General features: G+C 38.5%; 1 protein-coding gene across 1 annotated transcript in view; it reads left to right on the top strand.

Moving 5' to 3' along the window:
- SI (sucrase-isomaltase) overlaps nucleotides 1–15,953 on the top strand; it is a 44,868-nt gene extending 28,915 nt beyond the window's left edge. Inside the window, exons 28-48 of the mRNA XM_042820284.1 lie at nucleotides 304–472; nucleotides 1,271–1,367; nucleotides 1,479–1,591; nucleotides 1,674–1,799; nucleotides 2,083–2,211; nucleotides 2,324–2,431; nucleotides 2,720–2,782; nucleotides 3,028–3,162; nucleotides 3,657–3,741; nucleotides 4,681–4,819; nucleotides 7,635–7,768; nucleotides 8,223–8,257; nucleotides 8,349–8,465; nucleotides 9,826–9,974; nucleotides 11,085–11,169; nucleotides 11,272–11,328; nucleotides 12,062–12,186; nucleotides 12,446–12,534; nucleotides 13,495–13,544; nucleotides 15,176–15,346; nucleotides 15,665–15,953. Of these exons, the coding sequence (XP_042676218.1) occupies nucleotides 304–472; nucleotides 1,271–1,367; nucleotides 1,479–1,591; nucleotides 1,674–1,799; nucleotides 2,083–2,211; nucleotides 2,324–2,431; nucleotides 2,720–2,782; nucleotides 3,028–3,162; nucleotides 3,657–3,741; nucleotides 4,681–4,819; nucleotides 7,635–7,768; nucleotides 8,223–8,257; nucleotides 8,349–8,465; nucleotides 9,826–9,974; nucleotides 11,085–11,169; nucleotides 11,272–11,328; nucleotides 12,062–12,186; nucleotides 12,446–12,534; nucleotides 13,495–13,544; nucleotides 15,176–15,346; nucleotides 15,665–15,727 (2,239 nt within the window). The 3' untranslated portion in view covers nucleotides 15,728–15,953. The remainder of the gene's footprint in view (nucleotides 1–303; nucleotides 473–1,270; nucleotides 1,368–1,478; nucleotides 1,592–1,673; nucleotides 1,800–2,082; nucleotides 2,212–2,323; nucleotides 2,432–2,719; nucleotides 2,783–3,027; nucleotides 3,163–3,656; nucleotides 3,742–4,680; nucleotides 4,820–7,634; nucleotides 7,769–8,222; nucleotides 8,258–8,348; nucleotides 8,466–9,825; nucleotides 9,975–11,084; nucleotides 11,170–11,271; nucleotides 11,329–12,061; nucleotides 12,187–12,445; nucleotides 12,535–13,494; nucleotides 13,545–15,175; nucleotides 15,347–15,664) is intronic.
- The last annotated feature ends 3,819 nt before the right edge of the window (nucleotides 15,954–19,772 follow it).

The raw sequence follows: 19,772 nt of genomic DNA, 5'->3' as shown, positions 1-19,772 counted from the left end.
AGGCATGATATTCTACATGTTCTCAGATTTTCCTTAGGTGTCCACAGCTGGTCATTTGGTTGGGTCTTGGAACCAGTGTAGGAAAGCAGGAAAAAAAAAAGTAATGTCTCAGCTATGTTAGCAGATGGATTTTGGTAAAGTGGTAATTCATAAATTTGAGAGGAGCTGCTTACTATACTATGGACATAGTCAAACAGTGGAGCAGGCTTCCTAGTGAGGGGGTTGGTGCCCCAGGACTGTCAGTGTTCAAGAGACATTTGGATAATGCCCCCATCGATAAATATGCTTTAACTTCTGTTTCAGCTGGGATTCACAGCTGCCTACCTTCACATTCAGCGACATGTTCATTCAGATTTCTACCCGTTTGCCATCCCAGTATGTATATGGGTTTGGAGAAAATGAGCACACCCCGTATCGGCGTAACATGAACTGGAAAACCTTTGGAATGTTCACAAGGGATGAGTCTCCTACTGTAAGTGGGAATGAATCTAATGCGAAGAATTGTTGAGCAGTACTTGAGAGTCCAGAAAACGTCTGCTGGATCTAGACACTTATTAACTAGGATCACATTCATTGAAGCTTATGATTTGAATGGCATCTCAATGACAGTGGTTTTCTGTAAGCCTATGTTTTGCTTGTGACCAGCAAAACAAATCTCATGGCACTCAAACTCTGAGTTATATGCCAGGTGATAACAGGCAATTGCTCCTTTTTTTGTGCTTCTCAATGAACTACTCTGAAAGTTAGATATGAATCAGAGACTCACACTGCTTAGCGATTCAATGAGTTACCTCTCCAAGTAATCAGAAACTTTATGTCTATGCATATACAATATTTGCTGTTTTCAGACAATGGCCTGTAGTAGTTTATTAAAGCTATGACTTCTGGTGTAGATTTCAGAATATCAAAATATAGTGGAATAGCATTAGAATATCACTAGCATCTCCTATAGATACTTGCTACTTATTTGGGGGGGGGGGGGTGGGGTGGAGGGAAATAGGCAAGTTCTGTTTTGGGGAAGCTCTTTCTTATTAGCAAATTTCAAAGATTTCCTATCTACTTGATTACTCTTACAAGACTGGCTCCAATGATCAAGCTGAAAGTAGGTGTGTTTTGTGGGCATGTAGTTTATAGTATATATTTTTGAAGCTTATCTGTTGTAGGTTTGGCAGTAGAGTGTCTCATCTTTTATTGAATTTATTCATAGATGTAAATAGGTCATTGCTTATGCTGTTTCCACTGTAGACAAAATTCTGTTTTTGTTTTGCAGGACCATTTGAATTCCTATGGTTATCAGCCCTTTTACATGGCTCTCGAAGAAGACAGCAATGCCCATGGAGTTCTCTTGCTTAACAGCAATGCAATGGGTAAGAAAACCCTCACTTTATTTTCTCAGTGCATTTTATTTTTATGTTCAGTGCTTTGTAGTAGTTGTTAATCTAGGCATCCTTTTCTCATTTCAATTTCCCCATTTCCAGATGTGACTCTTCAGCCAACCCCTGCCCTGACATACCGCACCATTGGAGGAATTCTTGACTTCTACATGGTTTTGGGCCCAACGCCAGAACTTGTTGTTCAGGAGTACACTGAAGTAGGATTCTTACCCATTGCCAATTTGCTCTACTTGTCTGCTTGGTTTTCACTTATTACAACAAATATTTTCTCATTTTCAGCTAATTGGACGACCAGTGATGCCACCCTACTGGTCCTTGGGATTCCAATTGTGCCGCTATGGATACAGTAATGATTCAGAAGTTGCCCAGTTGGTGGAGGAGATGAAGGCAACTCAAATTCCCTATGTAAGCTGGTTGTATTTAACATTTGAGCCCGTGGCTGTACTCCTGGCTTCAGAGTATTAAGACCCTTCAAAAACCAAAAGTGAAACAAAAAACACCTCTATCCCATTGTCATGGTAGATCTCTTTCTGCTGAGTTGCTCTTCAGTATCTCATCTTCTAGGCTGTACCTGTGTCCAGCATTACTCTGTCCAGACAGTTTAAACTGAAAGTGACTCTTTGGCAGATGATCTATAAATATATATTTTGAAATTGAAATTTCTTTTCTTTTGTTTTCTTAATTGCAGGATGTCCAATATGTAGATATTGACCATATGGAACGACAACTGGATTTCACTCTTAGCCAAAAGTTTAGTGGGTTACCGGATCTAATTATCAAAATAAAAGAAGAAGGAATGAGATTTATCATTATACTGGTTAGTTTTGCATACTGGCTTTCAATTGCAAAATTACCAATGCGCAATGTATTTAATAGCATTTCTAATCCTGTTTTACCATGAGTTAAAAGGGTATTGCATTCAATTTCAGGATCCAACCATCTCTGGAAATGAAACTGGTTATCCTCCCTTCTCAAGAGGAGTGGACAATGATGTTTTCATGAAGTGGCCAAACAGCAATGACATTATATATTCCAGGGTACTGTTCTTAAAAAGTGTATGACAGTAAAGATATATTGCATTCAATGAGCACCGGGCCAGCCTCGAATTCGTTGGCATCCATAGGCAGTCTGCTAATCATAGATTCACAAAACATTCATGCTTGAATGTAAACGATGCATGGAATGCATATTGTAAGTTGAATTGTTTTCAGTTTGCGTTGTTATTCATAGATGTAGCAGTGAAGAACAGTTTTCCCTCTCTGTTGCTGGTGTTCAGTTTATATGCTGGGTGTTCTGACTGTTTCAAAATATCCTTTGCCCTGTAGGTCTGGCCCTTTCTTCCCAACGTTGAAGTCGATGAGTCACTGCCTGAGCAAACCCAAATAGAGGTAAATACTGGTACAGTTTGGATATTGACTCAAATATAGAGGGAGAAGTAAAGTACAGTATTTAAGAAAAATGTCAGTAAACTAATTTATAATGTCTTGAATAAGATGCAGAAAGTGGCTAGCTCTCTGTTAGTGACAAAAAGGAAAACAAGTGATCATTTTGTGTTTCAACAAAAGTTTTTGGCATCCCGACATTGGGATGCTTTCACTTCTGTATCTTTTCTTTTATCCTACTATTTTTACAGCTCTATGGAGCACATGCAGCTTTCCCAGACTTCCTCCGCAATTCCACAGTAGAGTGGTGGAAGAGAGAAATCGTGGAGTTCTACAACAATCCCACCGATCCCTCAAAAAGTATCAAGTTCGATGGCCTGTGGATTGTAAGTGGAGAAATACATTTTATTTCTGGATTTTTTTTCTCTGTTAGACACTAGCAGAGATCAGCACTTTTCACAGTATGTGTTCAAGTTCAGGAGGTACCTAAATGCTAAATTGCCATTAAATAAAACAAAGAACTAGGCTGGGCAGGCAGGAAGCAGAGTACCAGGCAGAACCTGAGCTCCCAGCAGAAGGCACCAGTTTAGCTCTGGGCTGAACATTTGCACTGCTTCAGTCATGACTTCTTTTGCTGTGACACTGAACGGATGCAACCAAACAGACTGGTTTTTCTTCTTACGCTTTGCTGCTCCCTGTCCCTGCGCTCTGCCTGGTGTGAATATGTGTCAGGCAAGTGTGGAGATGAAGTGTGGAGACTGAGATTGCAGCTGCAAAGTTCCCAAAGGCACCCGCAGTTCTGCTTGCTGTAATTTAGAATTTACTGTGGTTTGCATGATGGAAGCAAATGCGATCAAGATTTGCTCTACATTTTTTTTAGGACATGAATGAACCGGCAACTTTTATGAACGCTGCATTTGGTGGCTGTAGAGACGAGATCCTAAATAACCCACCTTATATGCCTCGTAAGTCTGACCATTCCTTAAAACAGTTTTAGGACATTCTGACTAATATGAAATTTCTTATATGGTATATGCAGTGTAAATGCCTGAAGTTAGGTGTATAAAACCACAACCATACCACTAACTTAAAGTCCTTTCTCTTCCAAGGATAAGAGGGCACTTAAATTCCATCTGTTTCAGCTGATAGCAGTAGCTACATAGCACTTTTAAAACCTGAAGTTATTTTAAACTATTTGCCTGCATATGGGTTTTGATACCTGTTTTCTACCTAGGTGTTTTGCTAGAGGCATGGTGGAGAATGTAGTTCCCTTCTGCAGTTCCCTCAGATGAATAATGCAATTAATTAAAATTTCAGAAACATCCCTGTCTCCTTTAATTAGCTTTTATTCATACAGTAAAGTACTTGAAATGCTCAGCTAGCATTGATCTACGCATGACAATAATTTAAATTCTTAGCTTTAAATTCTTTACTTAAGTGCTCATGTGAGATGGTATGAATCAGGAATGATTTTCTAATGTTTTATTATAATAAGCTTGCTGCTTACTGTTGACATCAATATCCTAAAAATTTTCTCAGGAATTGTCAGTCAGTTATATTCAGATGTAAGCCTTCACCGGCAGCAACACCCCCAAATTTTTGTGTACATGCATGATGGGGCAGATTTACAAAGATTAGCAATATTTTAGAATTTAGGGTATACCTTAATTTTTGAGCCTTTCCAGCTACTAATGCACTTACAGACCCCGATGCCTATGCAGATAGATTGGAGATATTCCATTTCTTGAAAGTGGAAATGCTCTTTTGTAAGAAGCAAGAGACGTCAGTATAGATGTCTAAGACAGAGTAAACATCACAGATCATAAGAACTAACAAAGAATAACTCGATTTGTTACTGAGTCTTCCTTATTAAAAGGCAAGTATTGTTGTTCCTGTTCTGTTAGATTTGGGATCCCGGTCAGAAGGCATAACTTATGAAAGTCCATGCATGGAAGGACAGCAGTACCTGTCAGACGGTACCCCAGTTAGACATTATGATGTCCACTGCCTTTATGGATGGGCTCAAACAAGACCTACCCTTGAGTAAGTGAGATTTGCACACTTTCTTGCTATTTCCAAAATATGTTGCAAGTGAATAATTGGTAAGAAGGGTGGGAGAAACCTGAGCTGCTGGAAAGGATGTGCAGGAGAAGGCAAGGTGCGTCTGCACAGCTCTGAGCTGAGGCCATGCTCCCATAGCTTTGCTATGTAAAGGCATTCTGTTAAATAAAACGATCATGGTGCTGTTTTTTACATAGTTTAATGGCAATTACTCACAACCAAGCATTATCTTGTCCCACTGCATTCACTCACACCCCATTGCCTTTCCAGCAGAGGTTTCTGTTACAAGACCACCAGGGCTGTCCTGGGGCAATGCACTGCGAATGGGAGTACTCAAGCCCTATGCTGTGCTCTTCCTTTATAAGGCAGAAGGAATAATAGGTCTGAACATTTGCATCAGCTCTTGTTAACACTAATTACTAATGATCGTCTTCTCACCTAATTGCTGTAATTAAAATATAAAACATTTTTTTGTTTGTTTGTTTCTAGGACAGCCTGTTTTATTCCTAGCACTGTTGTTGTTCTAGCCTTACACTACATGTCCACTGATGGAGAGTGAATAGAGTTTCTAAGAAAGTTAATTTAAGAAAGGCACTATTATATTCCTTACTGAAAACAACTCGAATAGCATTATGACTTGATTCTGTGTATCGAGTGTGAACTGAAATGTAGTGGAACATTTACTTTCTTCTGTTTGAGATATATTGTTAACAGAGATGACTACCATAAATTACAGAAATATTCACATTCTCATACTTGCAACTTGCATAACATTATTTAAAAAAAGAAAAAAAATCTCTGTTCTCAATTTATTCTTTGGTGCTAACCAAAGTAGTAACTGTGACACTGAATATATATGGTAGTAATAGTTTACCTTAATACTACACCATATAAGCAGGAAGACTTTTTGCATCCAAAAACCCTCAAAGCCTGTAATGTAAAAGCAAGCAGCAGATTGCTACCTAACAATGTAATTTCACTCCTCCATTAGTTAGACAGAGGAAGTTCCTGCATTTTAGCTCAAGGCTGTACTTCATACTGAGGCTTTTGCAAAGATGTAAAAGCCAGAACCTTCAATAGTGAATCCAGTAACCACTTTGAGGTCTATCTAAGGCTTGGTAACATGAGGAATTGCTTTTCAGGAATACAGGTTTGGTTCAGTCCTGAAGCAGAGAGCCAAGTCAGCAAAACACTGAGCACTCATCCTTGAGAAGCCTTGTGCATGACATACACTTTCTTTACATGCCAAATTTGAGCTGGATGTCTCAGAGCAGTGTTGAAGCAGGGTAAACCAAACTGAAAATGTTTGATAATGCATTACAGACAAATAAAAGGTACCAGCACACTTACTATTTGTCTTGGAAGAAGTAATTACAGCAAATTAGCCTCATTCAATTATTGCAGTAATTTAAGTGACTTGTGTATTTATTTATTTATTTATTTATTTTTGCTGTAATTATAGCATCATTAAAGCTGCAAATCCTGTAGAAAAATAAGTAGTGTCTTATTGATAGCAGCTGTTGAGACAGTTACTGTGGAGCTAGCATTGGAGAGAAGCTCGATTCAATCAGTGTAGCTAACTAGTATTTCAGTTCAGCATTTTGTGATAATGATTCACAGTATGAGCGCATGGCTGCAAAGGAGCTCCTGTAGGAAACCAGAGCAGCTCTGCATTCCCACACAGACCAGCAACATGTGCTGCAGGGAAAGGTGCTGGTATCCTTGGTGGAGCAGTTAGCAAGAGTGAATTCAGCTCAGCTAACTTTTTTTTCATTTCCATAAGGCCATTTGATTGCCTTTCGTTGGTATTTTGTGGCAATGGCACATTTAAGAATGGCATTATTTAAGAATCTGATTTTTTATTTTCTTGATGTTTGAGGAATTGTTCTGGCTGGTGAATTGATTTCTCATCCTTCTGACTTGCAACCCAACTTTAGGGGCCCCAAAAGAACTCTCCCCTTGCTCACTAGCAAGCCAAGGCCTGATCCATTGCTGCTTATGCCTTGGTTTTTTTTGGGAGAGAAGAACAAGTTTCACCATCTTCAGAAAGAAACCAATGCAAATCCTCGATTTAAATCTCTTCTATTTATGAGAAAGTCAGATGAGGTCAGGTTGAGAGGTCACCTAATGCCATGGCTGAGAGGTCACCAATGCCACCTCCAATGGTCCTGCTTGCACTGCGTGGCCCCAGTACCTGGCATGAAATGAAAATGACTACTTTAATACACGTGCTTCTGGACAAGTCCATTTTGGTCATTTCACATCAATCTTTGAAGGCATTTTGGTGTTTCTGATGTGATCAGAGCGCTGCCGCTTGTATTTTGTTTTGATACCTTTTAGGAAACTGAACCTGTGCTGCCACATTTAGTGTTCTAAATACCTTTTTATCTTCTTGGTTGTAGTTTTCTTAAGAGTATTTTCAACCACTGCTGCAAGTTTTCAGGCTCTGCAATAAATTAGTGATGTGCCCTATATACCACATTGTGTAGACCTATTATATGTGCAAATTAGGCTACTTTTGCGTTTTCCCACAGAGTAATTATCTTCAAATGAAAATCTGCATTTTAGTACCTCTTTGTTTTGCTGGTTTGTTCCTAAACATAGGTTGGCTGACACTTGCATTGATCTTCTACATATATCTGAATCAGTATATTGTCATAAAAAGCACATCTGGATTGGATGCGTACATATTCATGCACTTTGATATGAAAATATAAGCCCCTATGCTTATTTTCAAAGAAGAGCTTATGCAATAAGTTCTCAGATAACTTATTTCTTCACCTATTTTCAATGTCAGAGCATTGCAGAGTGTCACAAGGGAACGTGGGATTGTCATCACCCGTTCAACTTATCCCAGCAGTGGAAGATGGGCAGGACATTGGCTGGGTGATAACATTGCTGCTTGGGATCAATTGTCAAAGTCTATTATTGGTATGTAGAAGGAAGAGGGTCTGCAATCAATTTATTTAGTGCAGTAATTCCTTTTCCTTGATTTACTTGCTTTTAGGATGCTCTGATTTTAGCTGAAATAAGCTCTTTTGGCCCTCAGAATTCACAGTCAGTTCCTTGTTGACCTCTTCTTTGCTTCTCCACTCTGTCTTGGGATCTCCTTTATTCCTCTACCGTCTTCCTGCTCCTTTTTCTGCCACCTCCTTTCTTGTCACCTCCTGGTGCTGCTGCCCAACATCTCTGACTGCTTCTGACAAATCAGCTCCCGTATCTTTCTGCGGAAGAAAAAACATGACACATCAGAGACACAGTGAAACCTTTTTATTTGTTTCTCATTCAACATTATATTATATATTATCTAGCACAGCTATTAGCATATGAAAGGTGAAAGAAAAACAGCTGATAACACTGATTTTTATTTTTTTTTTCCTTTCAGGTATGATGGAGTTCAGTCTCTTTGGAATATCATATGTAAGCTAAGGAGTTATTACCTAATATTTAATTTTCTTGGTGCTGTATAAGAATTTATGGTATTCCAACTGGATTATTTGTCAAATTTCAGACAGGAGCTGATATCTGTGGCTTCTTTAATGACTCAGAGTATGAACTGTGTCTTCGTTGGATGCAGCTGGGTGCATTCTACCCATATTCAAGGAACCACAATCAGAAAGGAACGAGGGTGAGCTGCAAATTCTTCATGGCTGTTGACGGTTGGGCAATGCAACTATAGAGACCAGCATGAACATTACATAATCCATCCAGCCTTGAAAAAATATATTCAAAGCGAAATAGAAAAGAACACATTTGACTCTTCATCAAATAAATAATAATCTTTATTTTTATATTAGCTGTGCCATAAGCCTTCCCTACACCTAGGAAGTTTTATCCCTTCAGAGGGGCTGCTCTTCGATGAAGATCACTTGAAGGAAGAGTATTCTAATTTTGATTTGAGTGAATACAACTTCTACATATTTTACTCTGTTGGCTATTTTTACTTAAACTCACTGCACAAGGAAGACTGAAATAGACTGCTTGCTTTTGTGGCAAATATTGTTAAAGAAGGAAAACTGACCTTGGTGTTTGAAGCTCCAATTTTCTGTAATTATACAACAAGTATGACTCTGGAGTAACAGTCAGGAATTTAGATACTTTACGCATTTCCCACTATCAGATACTGTATTTCTTTAAGAAACAAAGGAAAATAGTTGGCTAAATATAGGCCTGTGATGCCTAAGGACTGTATTGTAGAAAGCTGTAAAACTAGATAAGTGGGAAAATAAAAATTGAAACAGTACATAGACTCCAGTTCAAGCTTCAGGTCTAGCAGAGTGGAGCTATTTTTATGGCACGTGTCTAATGAATTAGAGTCTCCTTTTCAAGAACTGTGTTCTTTATCTCACTGCAGCACACCTTTCGATTGGATTTTCAGGCCTTTAAAAATGCAGATTCAGGGTTATCGTGTTGCTTCCAGTCTTACCCAATTTGCCAGGGTATTGTTCAATACATTAAATAAAGATTGGAAGTGCTCGCTGACATCAGTCATTAGTGCCTGGCTCTCTTTTTGCAAGTTCCAAGTGCTGCCCTGCAGAAGGGAGGGATAATGAATTACTACACAGGATGTGTTGCGCCTTCAGGACAACTTGCATGAAACATTTTCTCCAGTGCTCCCCATAGGTTTTTCTCATCCCCTCCCTTTCTAGTTTCCCTCTTTGGAATGACAGTCATTCCTACAGTTATTACTATCGCATGGGCCTTAATGAAGAGCAAACAAGTGGAGGTGCTCTATTTCAGAGAGAGGAATTTGCAGAGACCTTTAGTATTTCCTCAGCTCTATCTTGCCATGCTGATTTTGACACATCTTTGGTAATTACCACTGGTACTAATAGGTTATATGAAGTCATGAGAGTAGAAAAATGGAAGAGATGCTAGATATGAAGTCCCTTGTAAATATCAACAAATTCTTTGACTCATTCTTTTCTTTGATTGCTGTTCTAAATACAATAATCTGCTTTGAATAACAACAATTTCCTATCTTTTAGAGGCAAGATCCTGCTTCTTGGAACTCAACATTTGTGGACATTTCCCGGCATGTGATGAATATCAGATACACTCTGTTACCCTACTTGTACACCTTACTGCATGAGGCCCATGTCCATGGCAGTACTGTGGTCCGTCCTGTGCTCCATGAGTAAGTGCAGCTCCTTTGCCCTTCTTGTCAGCAATTTCCTCTGCAATTTCTGGAGTATGGTTCTCTTAACGGCAATCTTCTGTTAGTTAAAGCCCTTCTTTTTCTTTTTTTTCCTGTTAAAAAATGCATGAAATGTGAGTATGAGCTGTTATTGTTGAGTGTCACTTGATCAGAAGTAGTTCTCAGTTTTAAGCCATGCAAAATCAAGCATTTGTTTCGAAGGAATTATTATGGTTGGACTGGATGATCTTGTAGGTTTTTTCCAACATTGGTGATTCTGTGATTCTATTTCTACTTATGAAAGCTCATCTTTATCTTCCTGAGGGAGAGAAACAACAAAGTTTTACCTTTTGATAAGATATGCATAAAATAAAAATCTAGATAAAAACTTTAAGTAAAGTATACAGAGAGATTTTTGCTATAAGCCAGAGGTATGCATGGAAAAGCATTTTTTTTTTTTTTTTTTTTTTTTTTTAAAATGTCCAAACTGATAGAGTGAATCAGAAAAAAATATATATATTGTTAGACACAAAACTTTCTTTGTTCCTGATCAGGAGGAGCAGTCCCTGTAAAAGGTCCAACTCCATGCTACGTATACTAGATGTCGTCTAGTATACGCATGCTTCTCTTGGCTGACAAATATCAAGTTGGTTACATGTATTGTCTTAATTTTTCCAAACCACATGCCCAAGATGAAGGTGCTACAAATTTGAAAGTGATTTCCAGGCTGCTCGCTATTCCTGATACCTCCTCAGCAAAACTGATCTTCTGAATGTTGTGATATAGATCAAATGAAACATCTGTTTGCCAAACTAATGGGGAAAAAAAAAAATAAGCTAAATAGAAGCCTGCATTTCTCTAATAATTTTCACATTAGGATCTTTATGCATACTTGACAAAGATTAATTACGTATTTAAAAGGAAATGGATAAATAAATGATACATATTTAATCACCTCTCAGTTACTGTTAATATTAGAATAAATATAGATGAGGAAATAGTAGGTACTGAGAATAGCAGATTAAATTACCAGAAATAAATGTCTTGAAGAGGGAACACTTCAGAGAAGTTCAGCGCCCAATGTATAACCATGGCTCTGTTAATCTGCAGGTTTGCAGAAGAAAAAGCAACCTGGGACATATTTGAGCAATTCCTCTGGGGACCTGCACTGCTCATCAGCCCTGCAATGTCTCCGGTATGTCACAAAACACATAAGTGTGCATGAAAACTTTTAAATCTCTTTAGCTAAGATTCCTTTTTGCTTTATTTTCCCTAAAATATGTCTCTCTAATTCCAGGGTGCCGTAACGGTGGATGCTTACTTACCCAATGCCCGCTGGTATGATTACCACACAGTAAGTCATCTTCAGAATTCCATGCATTCTTTAAGTGCTCTTCAGATAGCAGCAGAGTCTGAAGCCACTATTTTTCCCTTTTACAAACTTAAAAAAGATGGAAATATTGCTTTCAGTTCTTCTATTGACTCGGTTTTAACCCCTGAATGATGAGCACTTTTTTTATGAGGAGTTGTTATGTTTTAACCCTGATAGGCAACTAAGCACCACGCAGCTGTTGCCTCCCTTCTAGAGTGGGGAGACAATACAAAATTTAAGAGAACACATGGGTTGAGCTTAATATGAACAGTTAAATATGCAAAGCAAAAGCTGTGTATGCAAGCAAAGCAAAAAAAGGAATTTCTTAAGTGCTTCCAGTTGGGAGACAGATGTTTAACCTCTTCCAGGAAGGCAGAGTTCTGTCACACCTAATGGCTTTTTGGGAAACAAATGCTGTAATTCCGAATGTCCCTGTTCCTCCTTCTTTCCCCCAGCTTAAACTGAAGTTTCTATTTTACCTGAGCAGTCATCTTTCTTCACCTATCATCACCTAGAGTAAAAAAATGTATATCTTATAATTTCCTAGTTTTTCTTAAAACCATCAAGTATTTATGGGATATGTAATAACAACTGCAAAGGAATTTACCTACCAAAAAAAAAAAAGCAACGACAATGAAAGATTATTTCATTCTAAAAAAAAAACTTATAAAACAAATAATTCAATAGAGAACTTCTATTATTTTCTCATGGATAGGATGAAGATATTAATGTTAGGGGACAATACACAGTTTTATCAGCTCCTTTGGAACATATCAATCTTCATATTCGAGGCGGTTACATTCTGGCTTGGCAACAACCTGCTAATACAACCTTTTTCAGGTATGATAAGGTAAACTGGAAAATGCAGTTTTGTGCCATCTTGTATCATTATTATTATTATAGTTTAAAGAAGCTACGTAAGCTTTATGGATGCTTTCTCTCTTCATTTTCCTCCTAATGATCTCTTTTTAATACTATGGGATCAAGAATGTGAGTATTAGAGACCGGTTCAATGGCAGGCATTATTTCCAATACTTGAGAGAGAGAAGAAAAGGGAATAACCCATAGAACTGAGGAAAAACTATTCTGTTCTTCACAGCCGGCAAAACCCGATGGGGCTTACTGCTGCTTTGAATGACAGTCTGCTTGCAGAAGGACAGCTGTACTGGGATGATGGGGTTCGCATTGGTATGTACGATGTTTCTTGCCATCATAAAATCCCTTCCCAGGTGTGAGGGCGGTGTGACAGGATGCTCAGACGCTGCTGGCCAAAGCAATCCCATTTCTGGAGGGCCTATCTCACAGTGCCTTCAGAGACAAAACTCAAATTCAAGCTCCACTTTGGCATTAATTAGCAAACTGATTTTGTTCCTGGTTGAAACCACAGAATGCTATGATTTATAGGATTAATATTTTCTATAAGTGAAATGGTTTCCTGAGCCTAGGGCAGCACGTATAACAAAGATTTATTCTCAAACCAACGAGCACCATAATAGGCAATCTGGAAAACTTTAATTAGTTTTCTCAGTATTTTTAAATCTAAATTGTCTTCAGGAAAGAGATATTTACATGTTGTTTATCCTATCTATGCAGACCCTATTACCCTTGTGATAACAATAAGCTGTTACCTGAAATTACAAGAAGTAACACTGAGTATTGTGGATCTCTGTGATCTCTTCGCAGTAGTTTGGAAAGGCAGCATCTGCATTGCCCATTATTACCAACACTACACTGAGTTCATTTAGTGCTAAATAATAACAGGCTTGATAAATTACACAACAGTGATTTCAAAGAAGCATCAATATGATCATCTATCATGATCATGTGTAATTGGACAGTGTGTGGAGATGGAGCTGGGAAATGACTCCCATGCCACCTTCAGTGAGAAACATTTTCTCTTGCCAGTCTCAGATTCCTCCTAGTGGTGTTTGTTTGCCTTCTTTTGTGTCTTACCTTGGTCCTCATTCAAATAGCACGCAGTCAACAAGGAAGTATTTCCAATCTAAAAAAAATTATCGTTGCAAATACAGTACTGCTCTCTTTACAGATATACAAATAGGAGCATATAAGAGCGCTTCTTGATCTTATTACAATATATAACTAAGCAGAACAGTGAATACATTTGATTTTATTCTTTCTTTTTATCAGATGCATACGAAAATGGTGCATACCTGCTCATATCATTTAGTGCTCGACAGGTAGGTAATGCTAGCTCAAAGTTCCGAAATAATCACATTAGGTGATTGTTGCACTTCTACTGATGTTTTCTTTATCAGTTTCTGAAGTTTAGATATCTTTCACTAATATTAGATGACAGACTAGCTCTTATTCAGTAGGGTAAAAACTGTAGAAGGTGTATAAATGTACATCTAAACAATTACTTGGGATTGTAATAACACCCTAGGCAGGCACCCTCAGATGAGTGCACTGATTCCATTCGACCCATACTACAGAAACTTCTTGGCATCCTGTAGAGTACAGTGAGTTTTGCTGCTGTGGCCATGCCACGTTGTAAATCCTCATAAAGAGCAGCCTGATGGCAGAGCTGGGAAAGTAACTTCATCCCAGCTGCTTTACTCATGAGCTGTTGTAGAGTCTCCACTACAACTTGGGATAGCTTTATCTCTTGACTCTCTAGCATAAAAAGTCTGACCTGGATTCCTGTGTGACAGTGAATACAAGTGTTTAATTACAGGCATTTCTGGGATGTTGGTTTTCAATATTTATTACAACTGTCTGAATATCAGGAGTTATATGGACTATTTTTGTCTTTTTTTTTTTTTTTAATATTGTAATAGAAAACAGACTTCATTTCATTCATCCACCAGGATGCTAAAATGTCTTACTATTTTATACCAACTGTTCTTTCTCTGATTTTAATTCTGTCTTTATCATATAATTGAACCTTAATTGGTACGAACAGTAGTGTGTTTTGCTAATATTCACCATTTGTAGCTGAAAAGAGATAATAAAATAGATGCGCTTTCTCCTGCTCTTGCAGAAAGCTGGTAAGAAAATGCCTAATTAAAGAGAACTTGAATGGACCAACAACAAGAAATGCTCACACTAAAATAAATAGCCTCACCACGAATGCATTAAATATGCTGAAGTGTATCATAGCACATTTTTATGGGCCCACACAAGGGCTGTGAACCAGCTGACAGCCTCTCTGGGCTGCTTAACATGGCATTTGGAGACCCAGTTGTGGAACTGAGATGACTCTATAGAAAAATATATGCCCATAATCTATCTAAAATCACAGCAACTGATCCAGGAAATGCTGCCCCCACTTCACACTTGCATCTCAGTAGGTCTGAAATGAAGGGGTTTGCAATCCATCCTAGATATTTTCGCATTGAGAAAGGCAGTTTAAAAAAATAATGAACAAAAAGACATCTGAACACCTTTGAAACATTAAGAGACTTCTATTTTGTATTTGCTCATAAACATTTATCTCCCTTTCCACAACCCTTTCCTCCTCTGAAGACACATTTCTACTTGGGAAGTAGAGGGGCTTCCATGACCAACAGTCCATAGAAGCAGAGAAGTCTTTCTGCAGGATCTGATAGGTTTGGGCCCTACCCAGAACCAGAATCTGTTCAATAAAAAGTCTGAAATGGTGGCATGAGCATGCAGAATGACAAATTAATGTCCTTGAATCCTGGATCAGGCATAGCAGAGGCTGAATGAAGAGCTCTCTGTACCAACAGAGGACAGCTTTGTCTGTACAGCTGTCATTTCACACATGGAAAGGGGGGAAGGCAATTGACTCAGGTGGAGTTGGACCAGTTTAATGACCACATCTTATTTGGTTCTTCTTTCCTTTCAGAATCGTTTAGAGATCAAGGTTGAGCATCATGGTTACAGTGATCCAAACAACCTGATGTTTACTGAAATTAAAGTCCTGGGTGTGCCCACCAGCGTTCAGCAGGCAAATGTAACACAGAACGGTGCGATAATTCCATCAACTCACGTGCTGTCATACGACAGCACCAAGCAGGTGAGATGCTGGTTATGGGGTAACGGCACCTTCACAACTGCACGTGTGCTTTTAAACTTCTAGCTGCCTTTTAAATATATATATTATTTATATGTGAATATTTACATATGCCTCAGCACTAAAAGGAACAGAATTGCAAAACCTATGTAGGTTAAGATAACCCATGAGAAACACACACACACAAAAAAAAAAAGGAAAGAAAAAATCTTGTAATCCTTATTGAAAATGCACTGTACTCTGACAAATGCTGAAGAAAACCCAAATGGCATACCATCAAGGTATAGTTACTAATTTTGGGTTGTTTCTTTTCCCTCGCAGGTCGTGACTATCACCCAGCTTCAACTTCATTTAGGACAAAGCTACACAGTGCAGTGGAGTTAAAAAGCCTGCATGATAGCATCAGCCACGTTGCTGAATTTTGTCATTGTTTTACTGGCTTTCAGTTTTTATCCTGCCACTTTGGCATCTTAAAATGCATTGTACTTTAAAAAGATATTATATTCAGTTATTATCAGTGTATTATGTGTCTAAGAGAGACAGGGTTGAGTGTTGTTGAAAGCTAAGTATAAGCTCTCCATATAATTAAAATTTTATGTTTTAAACAGTATTGCACATCAACGTGTCATCTTTCAAAACGGAAATCTGAACATAAAATTCTCTGTTTTCTTTAAGAAGTATTTCTGGCTAACTTCATGCTTTCTGAATTTCACAGGTTGTTCAGCATTCTGCATGCAGCCAGTGCATAACTCTGCCCACACTTGACTTCTGTCCTCTTGATTTTAACTTTCCCCATGTAAGCACAACTACTGAGATGTAGTTAAGGGCAGGCAAAGTAAACGCATTCAGATTTTTGGATTTAGCTTGAAACAGTGTTGCCAGTGGCTGACGTATAAGACACTGACGACCTGTGACAGTCATTCAAATATTTTGTATGACTTCAGACAGACATTTGTTTTCCCCAGTGCTGAAGCTGCAAAATTAAACTTGAAGTTTCAAGGTTAGCTAACAGACGTCAGACTCTGAGTTTTGTTTCACTGAAGTTAATGCTGTATGTTTACTATAATAGCGACTCATGTTAACAGCTTTCTGTATCCCAAGAGTGCACCATATGATCTAAACAGATTGGTAAAGCATGTTTACAATTAAATTTGATGGTAATAAACTGCTGTCAGAGGTAGTAGTAATCTCTAGTGACTGTGCTTAAAAATCATCCAAAAGCTGCTCTCGCTATGAAATTCTGTAGTAATAGAGCCAAGTAGCCAACATCTTATAAGAGGATCCGTGTACATGCAGGCCTGAATTTAATGGAACTTTCCTGTGAAGTAACCAAATTAGAAATGCAGAATAAAAGAAAAACCTTATAAGTCCAAATTCACCATTTTAATGAATATTTTTGACGAGAAGAACAAACTCTACTCTCTCTTGGGCTAGTGATGACCAGCTGCGTAAGTAAGCAAAGACATCTCCCATTGCTGCAGAGAGGAGACATGCAGATTACCCAGCCTTTGACCCATTCCCTGTACTGTAATGTGCTATCACTTTGCACCTGCCCAACTGATGTGGAAAATGCCAGGCACAGATAAAGGTTTCCAAGATCTTATTTGTATCTATTTTTTCTTCTTTTTCTATTACTACATTTATTTGGGGAAGTTCATCATTCTGTTTTCTTGGCTTTGTGAGGGCTTGTCAGAGCAAAGCTGAATGTTAGCTGAACTCCGTGTGTCTGGCCTACAGGGAAAGACTTTTACTGAATCCCCAAGACAATAATTCATCAGGAACTCATTCAAATTGAGAAACTGGAGCTTGAAGTGTGCTTTGAGTGCTCTCTGTTGTGTCACTTCCAAAGGACCCAGGCAATGAGCATCCCTACCTGAGGTTCCTACATGCACAGGGCTCAGAATAGCTCAGAATAGCCCACAGCTCAGTTCAAGAATGGAGCCAGATCATGTGTTTATCAGCTCTACATGCATTATACACATAAAGGGCACTAAACCTCACAAGACTATAAGCTCATTATGCTTTCTCCAGTTGGTTTCCTTCTACCACATATTTTCATCCTAAGGGTCACAAACAGGATGCATGTTCCGGATTTCCAAGTAAAAGTCATTTTGTTTCTACAGATTTATCAACTCTCCCTTTTTAATTCCTATTTAACTGAGAATACAGAGCATCTTCTGGCAAGGAGTTCAACAATGCTCCTTCTCACAAAGCAGTTGCAGGCCCACTTTCTTGTGTTCAGAGGAACTGACACTTTTGTTTCATTTGGCATCACTCTCACAATGAAACTAAGCTTATTTAACACTGCTTGTACTTGGCTGTCACTTTAAGAAAACAGTCTGCCTTGCTTTCATTGTATTTGGTTTTTCATTAGTTAAAGAGGAATTAGTGACAGAAGACTGTCAAAGCATAATGAGTCGAACAGTAGTCGGCTGAATCTATTCTTTCTGTGTCTTAGAAGCACAGTGGTTCAGAGCATGCATTCACTGTTACCAGTCTTCAGAACCTTTCCAGCCACAGTTCCTGGGCAAGAGATGAAACCTCTTATGGGAATTGCTAAGTCATGAACTGAACCAATGACTGAGCACCTGGTAAAGGCACACGGCCAGCCCTGGAAGTACAGGTGAAAGCAATTCACCGGTGTGACTGGAAAACGTAAAACCAGGTTTCTCCCCTCTCCAAGCCTCATTTAAGTTCTGACTGCTACAAGGGAAGGACCTCTACCTGGAGAGCCCTCCCTCTGTTTTGTTCATCAAGTTTGGATGCTTGGGATAGGTAAGGAAATCTTTCTTTCTTTAGCTGGTTTGTGACCGTTGCCCTTTTTTGGGTGACTTAGAACCGGTTATGTGCCTTTGCCTTTCCCTACACCTGAACAGCAATCATGGATCAAGAGGAGCTGTTTCTGCTTAAGCAGAAGAGTTGTAAATCTTTTCTACCTTAGCAAGCTGAGATTTCTAGAATTAATAAGTCATCAAATTATATAGCAAAATAATACCAGACTGGATAAACTCGTGCACAACTGGCCCCTAAACCAGTTAACGAAGAATATTTTTTTTCCAATCTCTTCTCCCAGCAGATCAACTTTTGACTCTTTCTCTGAGTAGTTTGACTTTCTAGCACTTAAAATAAATAAATAAATAAAAAACTTGTACAATACCATAGCAACATCCTGAGGTTAGATGTAATCCTGCTGTCAGTTGCAGTACATTCTGCTAGAAAATTCTTACTGAAGGCACAGCATCTTCCCCGGAAGATATGAAGTTCTTTCAAAAATCTTGCTGAACTGTATTGGCTGCTGTTCTGGGTGTTCTGGGTGTACTTAAAAAAATAAAAATAAAAAATCAGATGAAACTACACTTGAAAGAAGTCATAAATATATTGGTATATTAAAATTTTTAGCACATTTTTTCCTAGTATTAAAGCACCAGAGTACCTTATGAAGAGCATAGGGAAGACTAGGTTCTGACTTCCAAGGGATTAATAGTGCTAAATGCCCAACAGACTGCTGGAAATTGGGAGGGTATAATCAAAACACCACTTGACATGCATCTGGTCAGAAATTGAGGCTGAATGTGGCCAGAAGTGGGATACTGGGCAACATGGCTCCCTTTTATTTATAAAGAGCTCTCCATATGTGTAATGATATATGCATATTTACATATGTAAACAAATATGTATTTATATGCATGTGTATACGTTTTATTTCATTAGTAAGTGGAGTTCTTCATTATTGAGTTCTTTCTGTTTATTTTTGCTTGAGCTGTTTTGTTTAGGAATTTTTTGGTATCATGGTGGCTACAATAGAAGACAGTAAGATTAGACCAGGGCCTTTCAGGTACATACTAATACCCATCTTCTGTCTCTGACATGGGTCATAGCATGAGTATAGTTTCATTGACTGGACTAAAAGAGAGGCAGCTTTGAGATTGAATCAAGGTCAAGTGACAGGCTGATGGGCATTATAAAACTGTGTCTCCTAGCTGTGTAACTGGGAGAACTGATTTTTTTAAAATTTTTTCTTAATCTTAGTACGTAAAGGGTATGGGAAAGTGTTTGTGCACAGTCTTGGTAATGCTGAACTGATTTTACTTAGAAGGCTAGAATATGTATAAATCATGGTTTCAGGCAGGTAAATGAGAGTGTGGAACTACCAGCCACCTTGTCAACGTGGAAGGGAAGGAAATAGATAAAACCAATTAATTCCACCATTGTAATTCCCCAATCAGTCTGTTCAACCTTTTTTTGCTGTGTCACCTGCTTGATCTTAGTAGGTAGTGAATGTCACATCGGTTCAGAACATAAAACCCAAAGATTAATCACAGTGACTACAAGTCCATGTCCCCCTTTTCTGTCTGCTGGTTTTGTTTCAGGTACCCTCAAGCAAATGCTCGTGAATCAGTACCTTTGATTCCCTGCATCAGAATTCATT

The sequence above is a fragment of the Centrocercus urophasianus genome, unplaced genomic scaffold (assembly GCF_019232065.1).
Source record: "Centrocercus urophasianus isolate 14NV4802_14NV808 unplaced genomic scaffold, USGS_Curo_1.0 seq_19, whole genome shotgun sequence".
Classification (NCBI taxonomy): Eukaryota; Metazoa; Chordata; class Aves; order Galliformes; family Phasianidae; genus Centrocercus; species Centrocercus urophasianus.
This window is presented reverse-complemented; position numbering and strand designations above follow the sequence as displayed.